Raw genomic sequence first — 22,420 nt, 5'->3', positions numbered from 1 at the left:
ACTGAAAACTGTATTATTGATCTTGATGGAAAAATCATGAAGGAGGGCACAAGCGAGCAGGGCAATATTATCTTGGTTTTAGAGAGATTTAATTGAAGGAAGTGGTGTGACATTCATGTTGATATATAAATAAGTTAATGTGAGAGGAGACTGAAGGAATGAGGTGAGGAGTAGAGAGATTTGGGTGTCATCAGCATAGAGGTGTTACTGGAAGCTGTGGGAGGTTATCAAGAAACTAAGAGTTGAGCTGTAGATAGATAAGAGAAGGGGTCCAAGAACAGAGCCTTGGGGGATACCTACAGAAAGAAGTGTAGAGGAGACCGAGTTATAGGTAACGCTGAAGGAACGCTGCTCTAGATAGGTAGAGAACCTGGAAAGAGCAGAATCTTGTAGGCCAAGGGAGTGGAGGTCTAATAGTAAGAGTATGGAGTAGTGGCAGTTGGTTTTAGCAGTTAGCAAATTGTTAGAGAGTTTTCAAAAGGCAGTTTCTGTGCAGTGCTGATAGTGAAAGCCAGACTGTAAGGGGTCAACAAGGTTCTTTCCAGTGAGGTAGGAGCTCAGATGGTTGTAGACTAAGCATTTTAAATGTTTACAAGTTTTATATGTTAATGGGAGCAATGTGAGGTCTTAGTTGTTCTGGTTGGTGGGGTCCAGTGAGGGCTTGTTGGGTACGGGGGTGATCTGTGCTTGCTTTAGAGGAGAGGGGAAGGTTTGAGGGAACAGGATCAAGGGGGCAATTGGTTAGGTTGGCACATGGGTCGGTAATAGCCAGTCCGACAGAAGAAAGCATTGAATATGCTATTAGACAAGGTATGTTAAGTGGGGAACAGGGGCGGACTGACAACTCATGGGACCCCAGGGCAATAGGGGATCATGGGGCCCCTGTGCCCAAACTCAAAAAAGCCTATGAAAAAGGTACCAGGGTCATCTCATGGGGCCCACTACTGACCTTGGGCCCTCGGGCAGTGCCCGAGTTTCCAAATGGTCAGTCCGCCCCTGGTGGGGAAGATATCTGTGCAGTGGAGGTGTCCTTGCGAATTGCATAAATCTTGTTTTTCGAACTGTTTGGCAATCTTTGTTGGGCAGTGAGTGAGTGATTTGGTGGAGGGGTGGGGGACAAAGCAGAGTTAAAAGACAAGAGTGGATAACGACTGGATGACAAGGTATTATTAAGATTGACAAAGTAGGTTTGCTTTGCAGCGTGGAGGCACGAATTGTGGTTTAGGAGTGTAGATTTGTATAGGGTGAAGTCCTGCAGAGATTTGGTTTTACGCCACAGTCGCTCAAGAGCACAGCTATGTCTTTTGAGATTGCCAGGATTGTAACAGTTGGGTCCTGATTCTGTATGTACTTTAGAGAAGCAAGTGCATCCAATGAGCATGAGAGTGAACTGTTGTAGACAGAAATGGCTGGGGAAGGACAGGACACAGGAGAGATTTTGTCATAGAGGTGGTCAGTAGCAGAAGAGAGAAGAGAAGGGTTAAAGTGGCGACGATTTCCACAAGTAATTGTTTGCTTGAAGGGTTAGGTGGTTGAAGACTAGTGTACTGTGAAACTGATGACATTGTGATCAGAGAGGGGAAAGAGGGTGTTGACGCGGTTGCCAGGAGTGCAAAGATGGGATTATTCAAGGTCAAGGGTATCACCATTGGATGGAGTGGAAGGATGTGTGTCCATTTTGAAGTAGGTCAAAAGATGAGGTTTAGGCAAGCCATAGATGATTCTGCTTTCTTTCCTTACACCCGAAAATTGCTCGATTCACTGATGATGGGGGAATGCCTCCTGAAGTGCTATTGTGTTCTTCCAGCGGGGGGCGCAGGAAGCCTTCCTGGCCAGTAGAACGCAATGATTACTGCTATTGGCTATAGCCATGGGCAGTAATCGCATGCTAAAAATCCAACAGGCTGGTTGTACCCGAGTAAATCAGTCGACTTGGGTACAATCAGCCTACCATAGATAGATTGAATCTCGGCTGGTCCCTGCTGAACTGGTAACATTAACAGAAATGTTAAAGTCACCAAGAATGATGGAAGCCAGGCAGAGAAATCTTTAAAAAAAAAAAAAAGCGTGATACTGGTCCAGGAGGCCAATAAATCACTGCAATCTCGAAAAGTGAAGGACTTAAAAGATGTTCAGTGGGGATAGAAGGAATCCAACTCCTTTACGTCCACTGGGTCTAGTTGAGTGAGTTCAGTGGAGACCACCATTGGAGAGGGCAGAAGAAGAAGCTGAGTCAGAATCCTGAAACTAGGTTTCAGTACTGGCAAGTATGTTAGAGGAAAAAAAAGGTAATACACAGAGGTGAGCTTGTTACAGACAGAGAAGGCATTCCAGAGGGCACATGAAATTGGGGGGGGGGGGGGGGACTGGTTTTTGGAAGCAGGAGATAGAAATTAACCTGAGTGGGTTGTGCCTGTTGCCAGAGGAGGAAGGATGACCAATATGGGGGCTGCAGTTAGAAAATGGAGGGCCAAGCTTGGGATAAAAGTCCCCAGAGATTGCAAAGGAGGATGAGGAAAGTGAGATGAAAGCAGGATGTATATGTATATTTATGCTGTGGGGTGGACAGGAGGGGTAAAGTAAAGACAATCTGAGGACAGAGGACACCAATGTGAAGAAGGGTAGAGGGAAGTGAGTGGGAATAAGACTTCATAAGAAATTACAAAATGTTGGCTTGCTTGCAGTCTTTCGAGAGTGGAGCAAAGTTCTTCTATGTTTATACTGCTTTAGTTATCCTGGTTTAGTTAAACTGCTAAAAAAAACTTGTGCAAAAACATGCTGTCTACGACTGACCCATCTCTCTGAATTTTATTTCTTTGTTGCAGGTGGCTTTGTTACTGTCATGTTCCTCAAAGCTGTGATAGCTTACCACGATATGAAACTACCCATGTGTTTGGGCGGAGTCTTCTACGGTCCATCTTCACAGTTACACGCAGACAGCTGCTGGAGAAATTTAGAGTGGAGAAGGATAAACTGGTTCCAGAGAAGAGGACACTTATTCTTACTCACTTCCCCAAGTGAGCATAATTTGGAATCCAAAATATTTTGGCTAGTCTGAAAATTCATTGTCCAGTTATAGGACAGTGTGCTAGGAAGTAATGACAATGGTTTTATGTTTTGTTTGGTTGGCCTGCATCTGCTGGGGCAGTGGTATTCCTGTTTTGTTAAGTGCTCACTGCAAACCCTGGACCTAGACATCTCTCACCACCCCTCCTTATCTTTTTTGCACCCATTTGATTTACTGCCCCAAAAGTTGACTTTACTAGACTTACTATTACACACTAAATTTACACCGCATAGACAAGCAGGTTGAAACCAATGTAAGGGTTTGCTTTTGTGAACCAATACAACCACTTTAAAGAGGTGTTAAACCGCATCAACAAAAAAATGGACCCTGGGTAGTTTGTCAGTGTGCTAGTATGCATCGCATACTAGCACATTATAATGGACCTATCTGAAAACTAAGCCCTCCAGGGGCGCGGTGCCATGGGCCGATCACAGCAGTTATCACCAAGCTGCGATGATCACTCCTGCGCATGAGAGGGACACCGGACTCTGAAGGAACGGTACGGCAATGCCATTTTTTCAGAGCGCATGCATCGGTGACATCACTGGCTACTTCTAAAGTAAGTATCTCCTAAACGGTGCATGTGTAAAAGATGTTTACACCACCTTATTATAGGCTTACCTATGGGTAGAAATCAACCAAGGGAGTTTACTCTCGCTTTAAAACCAAATCTTTTCTAACACTTTTTGTTTACATGTAAAAATCTATTTTTTGCTAGAAAATTACTTAGAACCCCAAACATTATATAATTTTTAAAGTAGAGACCCTAGAGAATAAAAGGGTGACTGTTGCAATTTTTTTCATGCCACATGGTCTTTTTTGCAGCGGTTCTTCAGATGCAATTTTTTTTTTTCAATTTTAATGGACAAAAACACAATATAATACCCATTTGTTTGGTAAAATTTAAAAGATGATGTGATGGCAGTAAATTGCTACCAAATATGTCACTCGTTAAAATTGCGCAATCCCGTGCAACGGCAACAAATGACATAAATTTTGCCATCCATACGCGTCGCTTTAAAAGCCTTTACAGGTTACCACTTTAGATTTACACAGATGTTCTGGTGCCCGAATTACTGGCCTCGATCTGACATTCGTGGTGATTCCTCATGTGTGGGACGATCAAAGCGCACATGCGGGAGGGGGGTACTTATATTTTTCATTTTACCCTCCTGCTGCTTTTTAACCACTTCCAGTCCAGACACTTTTACCCCCTTCCTGACCAGGGCAATTTTCAGCTTTCAGCGGTATCACACTTTGAATGACAATTGCGTGGTCATGCAACACTGTACCCATATGAATTTTTTACCCTTTTTTTGAGACCGATAAAACTTTATTTTGGTGGTATTTATTCACCGCTGGGATTTTTTTTTCTATGTAAATGAAAATGTGCAAAAATTTTGAAAAGTGTTTTTCTTATAAAATTTTGTAAATAAATAATATTTTATCATAAATCTTGGCCAAAATTTATTCCGTTATCTTTTTAGTAAAAAAAAAAGCCAAGTTAGTTTATAACCAAAAATTTATAATTTTTAAACTTTTTTTTTACATTTTTTTTTTTTTTTTTTTTATATTATTTATTTATTTTTTTAAATACTGTCACCTTAGCAGTTCAGTGTCACCATGGTTTTGGGGGGGGGGTGATAGAGATTTTTTTTTTTTTTTTTTTTTTTACACTGATTGCTTTTACACCCATATAGGATGTAAAAGCAATCATTTTCTCTTTCTCTGTCTGCATTCTTGCAGCCATTGAAAACTACTGAGTGAGCTGTGATTGGTCACAGCTTGTCACATGGTACAAGGCTGTTGTGAATAGCCTTGTACCATGTGACCTCTGTGATCATTCACAAATTTCACACGTAGTAAGCAATGATGTCAGAAGTGACATCTTGCTTACTACTTTGCATGTGATCACTGATTGGCCAATCAGTGATCACATGATCAGGATATCGTACAGAGGTCCCATCCGACGATCAGTGTTTCGCTGTGTCCAGAGGACACAGCGGGCACCAGATCGCGGTGCTGCGCGCTCCCGGGGAGCGCGCACAAGCAGGGTGCGGGGAGGCCATTTATAAACGACCACCGAACCCTGCAGTGCCACTGTCCGCCTGTTTATATACAACGGCCGGTCAGGAAGTGATTAAAGCAATCCAGTTGCTAATTAGCTGACTGACTGCTCTAAAATAAAAAATAGCTGCTGCAAGGGGCATCATTCCCGTATAACCACTTGAAGTCCAGCAATGTACAGCTAAGTCGCTGGTTGTCAAGTGGATAAGTATATATGTGCTATACCTGTGGGGGCCCTTGTCGGAGCTGGAATTCACTGTAGTGGGCACCACTGCTGCAATGATTGCTGCTAACTGCTGGGTCCAGTGCCGAGAGACTGCCCTCCTGCTTACTAAACACAGGAGGTCACCCGCTCTGCACTGTTGCCATTAAGGGGATGCTTTGCATTTTCTCAATGCAAAGCTTTCTTTGGTTGAACAAGGCAGAAATTGACATCATTGCCCTGCCTTTCCACCTTGTTCAACCAGAGGACGCTTTGCATTCATTGAGAAATGTATTGCCCAGTGAGCAACCTTGTGTGGAAGCCAGTAAAATTGGAATGTGTCAACTTTTTGCCATAAAATTCCATAAAGTAAATGTGGCTCTTAGTTGTTATAGTTGTCATAGTGATGATGGAGACTGAGAAATCTCTGAAGATTTAAAAAAAAGAAAGAAAAAAAATCTCATGAGTATATTGGAGATTGTTTTCTTAGTCCAAATGCACAATAAAGCATCTGGAAGTATGAGAAAGCTGATTAATATTTTACAAGCTAGCGCAAGTTAATGTACCACTGTGAGCAATGTGTTTTTGTTTTTTTTTCTTCAAACTCATAAAACAAATAAAACCCTTTTACAGACCGTATAAAACCAGATTGTGTAATACGAAAATATGATTTTATTTTTCCATGAAAGTGGGGTGTTTTTTGTTTTTTTACAGATATGTTTGGTAATTCCTTTCCTCTATTTTCTTTTCTTTCTTGTAAGCTTTTTCACAAAATATAACAAGCCCCTACAAACAAAATTTTGTACCTTATTTCTCAGATTTGCTAGAATTTTATGTTGTTCTGGCTATTGCGTGTCTAGCTATGTAAATATTTATGCTCATATTTTTACATTTCAGGTTCCTCTCCATGTTGGAAGAAGAAATATATGGTGAGAACTCTCCAATCTGGGAGGCAGATTTCACGGTTCCCAACACTGAAGTTCCTCAGCTAGTGTCCCGTCCAGGTAGAATCATTTTTCTGGCTGTCCTATTCAGCATCTTGCTGTTTCTAGTTATGTGCATATATGCTTTGAAATTGTACTTGACATTGATATAAAAAATAGGGGCCACACAAGGTTTTATATCACAATAAGGATTCTTGCACACTGCAGCTTGAAAAAGCTCAGTACAGCATTTTTTTTTTTTTTACTGAGGTAAAGTGTAAAGAAGCACCGTGTATTCTTCATTAAAAAGACAAAAAAAAAATAGGAAAGTCTGCATCTTTGGTCAGAAATTTACACTGCGTTTGCGCATTTGCGTGCAAATGCATACAAATGCGCGTGCATTTGATCATAATGAATTTTCCCTAAGAGTATATTGTGCACACGAATACACGGGAATACGTGCAAAACAACTGCCTGAAATTTTGTCCAAAAAAGCAGATGCTCAAACATCAGTAGCACAAATTGGTTACTTATTTGTGCATAGCAGCCAGGTACCTATTTATTAAAAGACACAAAGGGTTTTATTTACTAAAACTCAAGAGTGCAAAATCTGGCTTAACTTTGCATAAACACCTTCCATGAGCTTCCAGGCTTTATTGCCAAAGCTGGACTGACCAAACTGAAGTTAGAAGCTGATTGACTACCATGCACAGCAGCACCAGATTCTGAGTATTCCAGTGTTAGTAAATCTACCCCAAAGTGTCCACCTCTGACATTATCACAGCAAACAAACCAGATTTGTTGGATGCACTTTTTTAAGCAACTCTTTACACTTGCAAAAAAAAAATCTGTTTAGTTTCTTTTACCAAGCCCAGCTTTTGGGCCTTTTGTTTATTTTAGTTAATAAGTGTTTGTAATATGTGTACACTACTACAAGGCCATAAAAAAACAATCATTGCTCGTGTATATGATTTTTTTATTTTCCCAATTTCATCATGTGGATTTGATGGGACAGACATTCAGTATGTTCTCTGCAGTGTGGCCAGGGATTTGTTTTTACCTGTGCCTTTTTTAAAAGCTGGATAACACTTTTCCCAAAAATTCCCATGGAATTTAGAACAGGGCTTGACAAATGTTCTTTGAATCTAGGAGCCAGCTAGAAAAGTTAAAAGCCTTTTTATTTTTTTTGACTGTCAGGGCTTTGTCTTCAGTGCCAGAGATGGCCAACCATTGATCTGTAAAGGGGGTCGCTGATAAAAGGGGACTCTAATGGGGGAGACTCTTAGGGGGGCCCTAATATAAAAGGGCTCTAATGGGGGTCTGTAAGGGGGGGGTGCTGATATAAGGTGATTCTGATATATCGGGATATCTCTAAATAGGTGATGCTAATATAGGAGGAGTCTGATCTAAGGGGGGGGGGGGGTTGACTTTTGATCAGCAGCAGTCAGCACTCTCCCTTAGAGACACCCATTAGTTCACAGTCCCCTTATATCAGTGCCCCTCCCCCCGATGTACTAGAAGCAGATGATATGACTTCACCCGACTAATAATCACATTTACTTCACAGATCAGATAACTGCTGTGATTGGTGCAGACATCCAATAACACCAATATAAAGGTATAAACACATGGAGGATACAGGAAACATTCACTGTCCCCCCTTCCTGTTGGTGGGGCCCCTGGGGTGACTTCTCTCACCTGGGGAGTAGAGTTCGGCCAGCTCCTGGGCCCCCCACTTGGGGCTGCCCTTCCTGCAGGGTTCGACCAAGTCCCTCTCGGCCATCAAGCAGAGCTGAGGCTGATTGTAGGCTCCTTTGTGTGCCTTCCTCTCAATCTTCCTGGCCAGCCAATCAGAGAAGTCATCGTCCCCAGCTCCTGGTTGGGGGAGAGTCAAAAGGGGGCGGGAAGCTCTGGTCAGTGCAGAGGGGAGAGGCTGACAGGCTGCCCAATCATCTCTCCCCCATGCAATGTAGGAATGTAATACGCAGCCAATGGATGAGAGAAGGTGAGGAGCTCAGTGGACAGCTGCCCAGGGCGCCTGGGATTTGTCGAGCCCTGATTTTAGATGGTTGCCTGACATTGGGTAGATCCACTGCTTTCTGTTCTTTAACTGGAAAGTCTAAAGAACACCTATAGTTGGAGAAATACAAGGGCAACCATTGTTGGCAGCCTCAAAAGAATGCTGCTCACTGGCTTCAATACTTTTAGGTCATTGGCCCAGAATAATCATGCAGATCAGAAAGTTGGTGAAGTTGGCTCCAATCTGTATAGATGGTCTGAGACCATGCCTAAGGAAGTGGTAAAGCTTTTGAAGGAGCATGGTAATCGGGGCACTGGCATTTGCAGTAAAGGTCTATGATGGCAGCCTTCGGCTTCAGATACTAATGCTTGCTGATGCTCCTAGTACAGCTGTGATGATGCTGGTTTCCTTTCCAGTGAAGAGGCTGGAAGCGGTGAGGTGACATAGAAAGAGTCATTACTGAAGTAGGACTGTGAATTATTTAAAGCAGAAATAAAGTGATAATAAGGGCTTGTATTTTTTTTCTTTTTAAATAACAAACATGTTATACTTACCTGCTCTGTGTAATGGTTTTCCTCAGAGCAGCCCTCGTCCTCTTTGGGTCCCCCACCGGCACTTCTGGCCCCATCCGTCTGCTCAGTGGCCCCATAGCAAAATGCTTGCTATGTCAGCCCTCAAACATGCTCACTCCTAAGCCACTGCTTTGTATCCATTCACACAGAAATTGCTGCTCATACCTGCTCTCTCCTCATTTGCTTCTGCTGCTATCTAGCCAATGAGGAGGGAGAGACCCAGCAAAGCCGCTGCTCTCATTCACATTGCTGGATTGAGATGGGGCTCAAAGTATTGGGGCTTGGGGAGCTGGTGCACACAGAAGGTTTTTTTACCTTCATGCATTTAACACACAGCTGTTTCACTGGACCTGCTACAGGGTTTTAAGACAAACAATGAGGTAGTTTGCAGTTAAAACAGAATTAAACTATTTTTCTTTTTTTTTTTAAATACAAGGGACCCCAGGAGGTTTATGCCATAATGTGCCAGTATGTACTGCATATAACGTCAGCACATTATGGTAGACTACATGTCAAACGAATCCCTCCAGCGATGCGCCATCAGTGCTTAAGCTCGTCAGGGGCACGCCTATCTTCCCTCAGTCTTCCTTCCTGGTTCATTCTGCTTGTCCAATTAAATGACTATGCAAGGAGGAGGGCAGGCGCACGGAGTCACATCATGGTGCCATAAATGTACATTGAGCTGCATGTATGCAGTTCAGTGTACATTACCAATGACAGGCAGGTGAAGGGTTTATGACAGGAGAGACCAAAAGGTCTCTTCTGTCATAAAATCTCTACCTGTCAGATTTAAAAAAAAAAAAAAAAAATTGGTGTCAACGTGTTTTAGGGGGAAAAAAAAGACAAAAACAAAATGTGCACTATTGTTTCTGGGCTGTAATACAGGTACAAACAACAAATAACACACATTTGGTATGAAGGTAATAAGTCTTGAGCCTTTAGAATCTTTCTAAATTCAAAAATGTTTAACCCCTTCACAGGTAAAACAAATCTAAATGCCTAAGCACAATTTTGCAACGTTGACATGTGTTAGTAAAACTGTATATATCATCACAAATACTTTGTACATCCAGGTGTATTATACCTTGTTTTTTTTTTTCAGGACAATTTGGGCTTTCATTTGGTGGTAAATGGTAACGGATATCTCCCTGATTTTTTTCTTTTTATCAAAGGAAAACTGACCCGAAATAGTAAAAAAAAAAAAAAACCTTTTTTTTTTTTTTTTAATTAGTTGTGTGTTTTTTTGTTACTACCATAACCTACCACCAAACAACAACCCAAAATAAATTCTCCAGCTCTTGACGATCGCAGCGATACCAAATGTGTGTATTTGTTGTTTGTACCTGTATTACAGCCCAGAAACAATAGTGCACATTTTGTTTTTGTCTTTTTTTTTCCCCCTAAAACACGCTGACACCAATTTTTTTTTTTTTTTTAAATCTCTGACAGGTAGGGATTTTATGACAGAAGAGACCTTTTGGTCTCTCCTGTCATAAACCCTTTACCTGCCTGTCATTGGTAATGTACACTGAACAGCGTACATGCAGCTCAATGTACATTTATGGCACCATGATGTGACTCCATGCGCCTGCCCTCCTCCTTGCATAGTCATTTAATTGGACAAACAGAATGAACCAGGAAGGAAGACTGGGGGAAGATAGGCGTGCCCCTGACGAGCTTAAGCACTGATAGCACATCGCTGGAGGGACTCGTTTGACATGTAGTCTACCATAATGTGCTGACGTTCTATGCAGTACATACTGGCACATTATGGCATAAACCTCCTGGGGTCCCTTGTATTTAAAAAAAAAAGAAAAATAGTTTAATTCTGCTTTAACTGCAAACTACCTCATTGTTTGTCTTAAAACCCTGTAGCAGGTCCTGTGAAACAGCTGTATTTGTAGCTACCTGTGAAGTGCTCCACAGCTTGCATTGTTGACATCTGTGAGACACCACTATGAGGATTTTGTAGTGCCAAGGTGATGTAGACCATTTTTTCCCTAGCCGAGTTTTGCTTTTCTGCTCTCTGAGATGGTACTGATGTAGTACTGACTTATTTTGGAAATAGAACTTCCAGTTCCACTTTCTTAAGGAAATATGCACCTTTTTGGCTGTGCTAGGTGGAAATCTCAGGATTGATTATAGAATATGCATATGAAAATTTACAGAGGTATCTAGCAATTTAGCTGACATTTAACTCTCATCTGGAGTAAAGCCTGATACTTTTTATTTATTTTTTTTCCTGTTCAACTCAGCGGGGTAAAAGAAAAAAAAAAAAAACGATCCCCCTGTTAGAACACAACAGCTCAGTAGGTAGATTCCCGTGCTAACATTGCATAGTTAGTACAGCGATCTCCCTGCCTGCCAGAACACACTATTCAGCGCTTGTAGCCATTGGCTGTGAGTGATAATCAGATGCCGGTCAGCTGCTGGTTTTCCAGCAGCCTGTTCGACAGAAGCTGGACAGGCTGCTGTACACACTGGCGAATGTCAGCTGGTTTGTGTTGAACCAGCTGATATTCAGCCAGTGTGTACCAGTCTTCAGGATAGTATGTACTTTTTGTTTACAAAGCTGACTTCTTTAATTGTTTCTTATTAGCTGCTGTAAACACTACTGCTGCCCCCAGTGCTCCACTCTTCAGCAACAGCCTGAACAACAACTCAACTCTAACATCCAATGGAGATGCTGGGATTTCAGAACCTCTACCTGGTAATACATAAAATATTCTGTTATATTTTTTCTAATGATGTTCTGAAGGTAAATAATAAGTAAAAAGGGAACTGACTGCTCTACTTGTTTCTCTACTGCCGTGTGTGTGTCCTCATTGGGAAGCAGTGAATCCAGGATCAGCAGCTTCGTGATCCTGGTATCAAAATTTGCAGCCGGTGACGGGCTTTTCTGTAGACTTGATCAGAGCAGTTCTGTAGCCACCCAGGCACATCTACAGGGCGCTAAAGGCCCCCTGCCACTGTTCCCAGGCTTTGTTTTGTTCGGGGAGTCCAGGAGCACTGCACGCTGCCTGGCCGACTAAGCACAGAGGAGAAGGTACATCCATACCTGCCCCTTCTCTGTGAGGAATGAAACTGGAAGAAACAAGGATTTTGTCACTTTGGTTTCAGTTTGTGTTACTGGCTTGCAAACCAATCTCAGGTTGATCAGATACTTCTGAGGGGAAAGGAGAGATCTGGGGGTCTAAGAGACCCCAGATCTTGCATTAAAGAGTACCAGTTGCTGCCCGTGCTTTCACAAGGGATGGTGTTCATCCCTTGTGCTGGTAATAAAGTTGCTAAAATTAAAGAGATTGTGTAAAGAAAAACATGAAATTAAAAATAATTTTTTCAAAAAGTGCACCCGTGCTCTCACACACATACAAATGTGCACATAGGTCTCACTCACTTACATAAATGGTGATGGCTTCACACCAGAAGTAACGCCACGAACGTCAGAGTGAGAGCAATACTTTTAGTGCCAGACCTCCTGTTTAACTCTAAATTTTAAGTCCTCACCTATGGATAATTTAATGTACCATAGATTGTTGCCATTCCATGGGCATGCGTTATTTTTAAATTTGACATGTTGGGTGTCTATTTCCTCTGTGTGACATCTATTATATTTTGCCAAAAAATTTAGTATTTTATTGTGTTTGTTTGCAATAAAATTCATTTGTTTTTGATTTTTTTTTTCCCCTGAAAAAATTAGCATTTTGATAATCAAATATTGTGACATAAAAATTGCAACAAGTGCCTTTTTATTTTCCAGGGCCTTTGCATTCAGGAAAATATATAATGTTTGTGAGCTCTAAGTAATTTTCTAGCAAAAAAAACAGATTTTTACATCATATGAGAGAAATGTCAGTATTGGTTGGCCTGGTAGGCAAGTAGTTAAATATCACCCATCTGAATTCTGAGATGATGGTTTTACCACTCCTCTATAGACCCTGCTACGCTGGCCAGATGAATTTTAATAGTACCTTGCTGTATAATAGCCCACCTCTCAGCCTGTAGTCCTGGGATCCTGGTGGTATATTTCCATTAGTGTAGGCACCATCATACTTTGGTTGGTTACCAACACAGGCACATTTTCAGTTTTATTTGCCCTAATACTGTGACATCAGCCTAAATGGGCAGTGGTCCCCAGAGTTTAGATAAGGAACACTTTGCTGCATAGTGGCATGCAACCTACCTGTTGACTTACAAAATTTTACATCCATTGAATTTGCCCTTGACATAAAGTGTGTTTATAGCCGACTTTATTGCTTTCTGTTTCCCTTTTGCAGATTTTTCCCCACTTCCTGTTTTGTTAAAAGGTCATCCCTAAAACGGGAAATTTTTCCAAAGGTAACCTTACACATTACAGCCTAACTGTACAATCCTTGTACAGTCAACTTTAGTTTTACCAAATATATAATATGAGGGCCTACCTAAACTAGCCAATCAATTATCGTCCAGTCAGGCAGGTCCTTGCACTACATACTTAACCTCCCTGGCGGTATTCCCGAGTGTAGCTCGGGGTAAGGTTTCAGTACCACAAGCGGTAACCCCGAGCTACACTCGGGAATACCATGCGGCGCTGCTCCACGATCCCTGTATCACTTACCTTGTCCTGCGCTCCCACGATGTCCCTCCTGCAGTGTCCCCGACAATGTAATCCGGCGGATGCCAGCATCTGTCATCTGGGTTCCATCCCCTGTGAGCGTCGGGACGTACGGGGGAAGGAACGGCGGGAAATTCAAAAATGACAAAAAGTGACATTCACTAAAATCACTAAAATCACATAGTATTCCATTACTGTATCAAACCATTTCACATACATTTTGTCCCGAGTGCTTTGTCCTGTGCCCTGCCTGCATTTTTACTGTTCTTATTGCCTGGAAACTGAGAAATGTCCATGGTGTCCAAAAAGCGTCACTTTAGGTCAAAAGCGGTTTTAGACCAGCTAGAGAACAGCGATAGTAAATCAGAACCACTTGCAGAATTGAGTGATAATGATTTGTGGGGAAATTCGTCATCAAACAGTGAAAACGATTTTGCGACTTTGCTCAGTGATGTGCGAACTTGGCGCTATATTTCAAATTTCAGTGTTTTTGGTTTGATTATATTATTAAATTAAATTTATTATTATATTATTATTTTTATGATTATTTATTAAATTATAATTTATGATTTAGTGTTTCAAATTTTATCATACCCGGGATGTTTACTAGAGTCTTGTTCGGACAGATTTCAGTGAGTTATTACTAAAAATTACAGCCCTAAAATAAAAAAAAAATATATTTCCATGCAAAATAATTGTACCGCTTTCAGCACCAAAAATCTGAAATAATCATACCGCCAGGGAGGTTAAGTGGCTGTAAAGGAGATTGTACAATCAGATTGCAAAGTGTGGGGTAAGCTTTAAAGTTGCCAACAGCTATCTAGAGCAGGGATTGCCTGATTGGATACAGATTAGCAAGTTGACCTCTGAAAGGCTTTACCCCTTTTATGACCAGGATATTTTTGCTATACAGCACTGTGCTACTTTAACTGCCAATTTTATATCACTTTTTCTTTTTTTTTTTACACTTATAAAGCTTTATTTTGGTGGTATTTAATCGCCACTAGGTGTTGTATTTTTTGCTATATAAACAGAAAAGGACAGAAAATTTTGAAAAAAAAAAACAAAACAAGTTTTTCTTAGTTTCTGGTATAAAATGTTGCAAAGAATTAATTTTTCTTGATAAATTTGGTGCAAAATGTATTCTGTTACAGTGCCTTGAAAAAGTATTCATACCCCTTGAAAATTTACACCTTTGTAACCAAAAACGTAAATGTATTTTATGTGATAGACCAACACAAAATGGCACATAATTGTGAAGTGGAAGGAAAATTTAGTTTTAAATTTTTTTTTTTTTTTACAAGTATCTGAAAATCATGAACAATAGCAAAGGTATACGAGCTCTAGGTAGTGCAGGGAATAAGCAGCTGTCATAAAGGCAAAATCCTCTAAACCTTCCTAAAATCAAATAAAAAATATAGAACACACAAATAATAGAAATGTTATAAAAGCGCTAAAATAGAAATCAAGTGCAATGAGCGTCTAAAGGACGTTATAATGTGCAGGTAGTGAATTCCAACATTAGAGTGTTATAAACAAGCACATAAGTCCCCAAATCCATATATAGGTACAAATCGGGACTCTGGTGATGAATATATAGATGTAGATTGCACTAACCAGATAGCGCAAACAAATGCACACTTGAGTATTTAAATCACTCCTGGTCCTCTGGTAACAGAAGGATGAACATCCACAGCTCAACTGGCCAACCAGCAGAAGGACAAGTAGTTGAAGGATCATCAGCCTCCAGGGATCAGGAATCACTCAGCCATCCACAAGGGGGATCACACTCATTGTACCATGGTATCATACATAGCCACCAGGGGGACCTCTCTCAAAGGCAGGTACAAAGCAGCAGCAAAATCCACCTTGAAGGGGGGCTCGCAATCAAACGAGCCAAAACAGAAATTTCTTGATAGTGTAGTATTTTATTATAAAATTGCCACATATAAATAGATCCAAACAAGCAAGCATTGAGCACTCACAGTAAGGAAAAGGACATCAAAGATGGCCGCCGGCATAAAACGTGTGGCCCGAGCTGCGTGACGTCACACCCTGGCTCCTCCCTAACATGTTTTGTGCACTAGCACGTTAACAAAAGGCCCTTTTGATGTCCTTTTCCTTTGATGTCCATGGAGGAGATTCCAGGAGATAGGCAGTTACTCTAGGAGAGCTGGACAGGGCTGTAAAAGATCCTTAACCCATCAGCAGGACCGGTATCTGCTCCTTTGTGCAAGGAGGAACAGGATGAGCCCTACCAAAGCCCTACAAAATGACCTCCAGCAGGCCACTGGTGTGAATGTCTCTGACCAAACAACAACCAGAAACAGGCTTCATGAGGGTGGCCTGAGGGCCCGACGTCCTCTAGTGGGCTCAGTGCCAACACTATAGAGCTCGATTGGCATTTGCCATTGAACACCAGAATTGGCAGGTCCTCCACTGGCACCCTGTGCTTTTCACAGATAAGAGCAGATTCACCTTGAGCACATGTGACAGATGTGAAAGGGTCTGGAGAAGCTGTGGAGAATGTTATGCTGCCTGTAACATTGTTCAGCGTGACCGTTTTGGTGGTGGGTCAGTGATGGTCTGGGGAGGCATATCCATGGAGGGCCGCACAGACCTCTACAAGCTAGACAATGGCACATGACTGCCATTAGGTATTGGGATGAAATCCTTGGACTTATTGTCAGACCCTACGCTGGTGCAGTGGGTTCTGAGTTCCTCCTGGTGCACGACAATGCCTGGCCTCATGTGGCGAGGGTAGGCAGGCAGTTCCCGGAGGATGAAGGAATGGATACCAATGAATGCCCCCCCCCCCCCCCCCCATGCTCTCCTGACCTACATCCAATAGAAGACCTCAGTGGTATGTTTCAGTCCATCCGACGACGCCAGGTTGCACCTCAGACCGTCCAGCAGTTCAGTGATACCCTGGTCCAGATATTGGTGGAAATACTCAGGACACCATCCATCATCTCATTAGGAGCATGCACCGACGTTGTTAGGCATGCATACAAGCACATGGGGGCCATACAATCTACTGAGTACCATTTTGAGTTGCTACAATGAAATCTCAGCAAAATGGACTAGCCTGCTGCATCATTTTTTTCACTTTGATTTTCTGGGTGTCTTTGATGGCAATGAAAATTATCAACCTACAGAGGACTGAATTCAAACAATGTGGCATCCATACATTCCTAACACAATACCCAGTCCATATCAGTATAGATATTCGGCATGAGATTTTTCCGCATTGAGACCTGATGTGTTTTCAAACGCCCGTGAACTTTAATTGCATCCCAGTCTTAGTCCGTAGGGTTCAATATTGAGTTGGCCCACCCTTTTCAGCTATAACAACTTAAACTCTTCTGGGAAGGCTGTCCACTAGATTTAGGAATTGGGAATACTTGACCATTGTTCTAGAAGTGCATTTGTGAAGTCAGGCACTGATGTTGGATGAGAAGGCCTGGCTCACAGTCTCCGCTCTAATTCATCGCAAAGATGTTCTGTCGGGTTGAGGTCAGGACTCTGTGCAGGCCAGTCAAGTTCCTCCACCCCAAACTCGCTCATCCATGTCTTTGCTTTGTGCACTGGTGTGCAGAACAGGAAGGAGCCATTCCCAAACTGATCCCACAAACATGGGAGCATGAAATTTGTCCAAAAAGAGTTCCTTTCATTGGAACTAAGGGGCCAAGCCCAACCCCTTGTAAAACAACCCCACACCGTAATCCCCCCTCCTCCAAACTTTACACTTGGCACTATGCCATCAGACAAGTACTGTTCTCCTGGCAACCGCCAAATCCAGACACGCCCATCAGATTGCCAGACAGAGAAGTGTGTTTCGTCACTTCGGAGAACACGTCTCCCCTGCTCTAGAGTCTGGTGGCTGCGTGCTTTACACCACTGCATCTGATGCTTTGCATTGCACTTGGTGATGTAAGGCTTGAATGCAGCTGCTCGGCCATGGAAACCCATTCCATGAAGCTCTCTATGCATTGTTGTGCTAATCTGAAGGCCACTCGAAGTTTGGTGGTCTTTAGCTACTGACTCTGAAGACGCTTGGCGACTTCGTGACCGAGTTGCTGTTGTTCCCAGTTGCTTCCACTTTGTTATAATACCACTGTCAGTTGACCATGCAATATTTAGTAGCAAGGACATTTCAAGAATGGACTTATTGCACAGGTGGAAACCTATCACGTTACCACACTTTAATTCACTGAGCTCCTGAGAGTGACCCATTCTTTCACAAATGTTTGTAGAAGCAGTCTGCATGCCTAGGGGCTTGATTTTATACACCTGTGGCCATGGAGGTGATTGCAACACCTGAATCCAGTGATTTGGAGGTGTGTCCCAATACTGTTGGCAATGTGTGTCTGTATATTTATATTTTTTATCACTGTTTTATTGCTTATAACAGTGTTGATCACTGTTACAAGTAATAGTTTTAACTGTCATGAGTAGCTTTCATTCATGACAGCTTGCTTACGTTTGTGATGCTGTGATTGGCTACAGCTGCTCACATGGTCACATGCTCACATGGTACAGGGTGCCATGTGTCATCTGTGGGCCAATCACAATAGTAAGCAAGTTTGCTTCCATGTAATTATTTGATCACTCTTATTGGTCATGGTGATCACATGATACCGCTTATAGTGGCCAAGTAGCGAGCACTGTGATGCACTGTGTCCACCAGGCACATTTGCGGAAGTGCACATGTGCTGAGCGACGTACAGTAAATCACTTAGCCTGTAGCTGGTGCCAGCCCGCAATAAATTTACTGTGGGCAGGCGGCAAGTGGCTAATTGGTTAGATTACGTAGGTCCTCATATTACATAGTTTTGGTAAATCTAAAGTTGATAGTACAAAACTTGTATTGTCAGGTTGTAACATGTATGGGGACCCTTATAGAGCCCAGGATGGCAGTAAAACCTGACAGGGATTCTAACCCTTTCCCATTCTATCCAAAACTTAAAAAAATAAATAATAAAAATAAAAATGTTGGTGTTAGGGTTTACTTCAAGGTTTTTTTGTCGTGTCACACATTTACATTTTTTTATTACCTGCTGAATAACCTTTTTATTTCACACAGGAGAGAAAAGGAAACTGTCAGACAGCCTAACCATAGAGGATGCAAAGAGAATCCGGGTTATGGGTGATATTCCTATGGAACTGGTGAATGAAGTTATGCTGACCATCACTGACCCTGCTGCTATGCTGGGTCCAGATGTAAGACTTGCTAATGCAGAATATTTTAATGTTACATTGTGGTGTTTTTTGTTTTTTTTAATTTAGTAATGTTTATATATGAATTGTTAGGATGATAAATTATATGAATAGAGTGATAAATGCCTGTGCAAAAGCTGCGTCACTCATCCTATCTTGACACCTTTGGATGCATTCAGAATACTCCAGCTTCATTGTGTTTTAACTTTTTTTTTTTGTATCAGACAAGTTTACTATCTGCTAATGCCGCACGAGACGAGACAGCACGCCTGGAGGAGCGCAGGGGGATTATTGAGTTTCATGTAATTGGAAATTCTTTGTCTCAGAAGTCTAACAAGAAGATTCTCATGTGGCTTGTTGGCTTGCAGAATGTCTTTTCACATCAACTTCCACGAATGCCCAAGGAATATATCACACGGCTCGTCTTTGACCCGTAAGTCAGCAGCATGACTTTGGCACTTAGATTTGATTTTAATATCACCTGTAAATGAAATCCATTTCTTTTTTTCTATGCCTGAATACATGGATTAGCAAGTTTACATTGAAGCACATACCATGTAGCTTTGTTACAAAGCCCGAAATTAACTGCTTTCCCGCCGCCCTATAGCAGATATACTGCTACAGGGCGACACTGGTGTGCAAAAGCACGTGTATATATACGTGATTTTGCATTTCCGGGTAGGGGGGCGTGCGTCCTACCCGCGCTGCTATTCGCAGCCTCGGCTGTCAATCATCGGGTCTCGACTGGTGATTTCTTGCCGTCACCCAGTGATCGAGGAGCATTACTGACGGAGGGAGAGAACTGTATGTAAACAATACAGTTCTCTCTCCTGTCAGCTCCTGCACACTGTTTTGCAGAGCCATGCAAAGCAGTGTGCTTACAGGGAAACACCAGTAAAACAGCAGTTAACCCTTTGATTGCCCCACATGGTAACCCCTTCCTGCCCATTGCCATTAGTACAGTGTCAGTGCTTTTATAATTGCACTGATCACTGTATTGGCATCACTGGGGATGTCAGTGACACCAAGTCCGTTCCCCCCAGTGTCAGAATGCCCGCCACAGTCCTGCTATAAGTTGCTGATCGCCACCATTACTAGTAAAAATTAAAAAAAAAATTCCTAGTATATATACTGCCATTTTAAACACTATAAATTTCACGTAAACCAATTCCTTTACATGTATTGGGATTTTTTTTTTTTAGCAAGGACATGGAGCAGAATACCTTTTGGCCTAAATTTATGACTAAATTTGATTTCTTCTTTTTTTAAATTTTACTGGACATGTTTAGTAGCAAAAAGTCAAAAATATTATTTTTTTTCTCAAAAATGTATTTTTTTTTGTAGTGCAAAAAATAAAAACCGCAAAGGCGATCAAATACCACCGAAAGAACTCTATTTGTGGGGGAAAAAAAGGACGTAAATTTACTTTGGGTGCAGTGGAATTGTCAGCTAAAGTAATGCAGCGCCGTAACGCAAAAAATGGCCTGGTCAGGAAGGGGGGGGGGGGGGTAAATCCTCTGGAGGGCAAGTGGTTAATGTGTTTCCATGGACATGGATATATATTCACTTTCCAAATTGGCAGTCAGTCTAAAAGCCATAACCGTGTGTTGTTTTTTTTTCTTTTTTTTTTCTTATTATTATTTTGGGGGGGGGGGGCATTCTCATACCCCATATTATCATGCTGTGATATTCTTAATTAAAATCCAACCATGTACTTCATTATTATGATGTGATACGCTTACTACATCATCTTAACTTGGGCTTCCGTTAAGACATTTTTGAGACTGTTAGCTGAAGGGTGTTTTGAGGAGAAAATATTTTTTGAGCACCTTTACAGCCTCCTGATCACTTTTGCAGGGCTTAGAAAATGTATATTTTGATAAAGGGCTGCCCAAATGTGTGAGATTAAAAAAAAATTACAACAGTCAACAAATCAAACAGAAAAAATGCAACAGCCACAATTTTATTCGCCAGGGCCTTTGCTCTCAGAAAATATATAATGTTTGAGCGTTCCAAGTAATTTTGTAGTCACAAAATGTTAGGTCTTTGGCATTTCAAGGATAAGTTTGCTATCACTCATTTGCTTTATTTATTGCAGATATTTATATAGCGCCCACAATTTTTACACAGCGCTTTACACATACTTCTACATTCATATCAGTCTCTGTTATTCAAGGAGCTTACAATCATCTAAGGTCCCTAACTCACATTCATACACATACTAGGGCCAATTTAGACAGGAGCCAATAACTTACCTGCATTTCTTTTGGATTTTTGTGAGCATTTAAAAGCTGATCTCTGGACATACCATTTCTTTGCCCTCATACCTCCCTTTCTCTTTTCACAGTACCTCCTACTTTGAATTGTTAGTTTATCTCACTTATGTACTTTAGCCTGCACACAGAAATAGTGTGAGGCGTTTGTATACAAAGCACTGAAGTGGTATAGCAAGTTCTTCTACCTTTGTTCTTGTACTCAATGCTAGCTCTAACTCAACTCACTTCTCTGTTTTAAAGAATTAATGTAAATAATAAAGCGGTGGTCTGGGCATAATTCTGAAATGTTATGAAATTGTCACTAACTAGCATTTTGAAGAGGACTCACTTGCTTCAGGAACCACTTGGGGATCGCTGATGTAATTCAACTTGCAGCATCCTTGGCTTGTGGCCAACAGGAAACTATGGAATGATGAGCTAGGGACAGAGGGTGGGCAGGTTGGGAGTGGTACTGGTGTGCTGTATTTTAAAAATAGTACATGCACCTTTTTTGGTGCATTAACCACTTGCCCTCCAGAGGATTTACCCCCTCCCCCCCCCCCCCCCCTTTCCTGACCAGGCCATTTTTTGTGTTATGGCGCTGCGCTATTTCAACTGGTAATTGCACTGTCATGCAATGTTGTATCCAAACGTAATTTATGTCCTTTTTTTCACACAAATACAACTTTCTTTTGGTGGTATTTGATCGCCTCTGGGTTTTTTATTTTTTGCGCTATAAACAAATTGGCCAAAAATTTTGTTTCAGTTAGAAAAAATATATTGTAAACTCAAAGTTAGTAATAAATTTAGGCCAAAATGTATTCTGCCTACATGTCTTTGGTAAAAAAAATCCCAATAAGTGTATATTACCGTATTTTTTGCTCCATACTTTTTTCCCCCCAAAAAAGGGGGGGAAATGTCAGTGCGTCTTATGGAGCGAATGTAAAGTGGCCAGTCCGGTATTTCTGCCGCCACCATGTCAGAACACCGGGCCGGCCGCTCAGCTGTTCTCTCCTGCAGGGCCTTACCTGTTCCTCGCTCCAGCGCTGCACAGTCTTCCCGCGCTGGCTTCTGTGACAGCCGGGTGCCCACTGCGCATGTGCTGCGCTTTGTGAATGATCCGGTGTCTTCTGGGACACGACAGGTCCCAGAAGGCGCCGGGCCATTCACAAAGCGCAGCGCTTCTCGCGCATGCGCAGTGGGCACCCGGCTGTCACAGAAGCCGGCCCGGGAAGAAGAGGGAAGGACAACTCCGCGGAAGTGGGAGCGGGTACCTGTCAAATTCAGGTACCTGCTCCCCCTCCCTCCCCAAAGGTCAGCAGTCTCTGGTCATCCCCTGTACTGTCTGCAGTCTCTGGTCATCCCCTGTACTGTCTGCAGTCTCTGGTCATCCCCTGTACTGTCTGCAGTCTCTGGTCATCCGCTGTACTGTCTGCAGTCTCTGGTCATTCCCTGTACTGTCTGCAGTCTCTGGTCATTCCCTGTACTGTCTGCAGTCTC

General features: G+C 42.1%; 1 protein-coding gene across 1 annotated transcript in view; it reads left to right on the top strand.

Annotated features, from left to right (window-relative positions):
• Window positions 1-22,420, top strand: part of KAT2A (lysine acetyltransferase 2A) — a 76,702-nt gene that overhangs the window by 18,627 nt on the left and 35,655 nt on the right. The window contains exons 6-10 of the mRNA XM_089690629.1: window positions 2,826-3,017; window positions 6,234-6,340; window positions 11,451-11,561; window positions 18,532-18,668; window positions 18,890-19,098. Of these exons, the coding sequence (XP_089546755.1) occupies window positions 2,826-3,017; window positions 6,234-6,340; window positions 11,451-11,561; window positions 18,532-18,668; window positions 18,890-19,098 (756 nt within the window). The remainder of the gene's footprint in view (window positions 1-2,825; window positions 3,018-6,233; window positions 6,341-11,450; window positions 11,562-18,531; window positions 18,669-18,889; window positions 19,099-22,420) is intronic.

The sequence above is a fragment of the Staurois parvus genome, unplaced genomic scaffold, assembly GCF_062004578.1.
Source record: "Staurois parvus isolate SC_StPar_1 unplaced genomic scaffold, SC_StPar_1.0 ptg000538l, whole genome shotgun sequence".
NCBI classification, from domain to species: domain Eukaryota; kingdom Metazoa; phylum Chordata; class Amphibia; order Anura; family Ranidae; genus Staurois; species Staurois parvus.
Note: the sequence above shows the minus strand (reverse complement) of the source record. Positions and strands in the feature narration are given on the sequence as shown.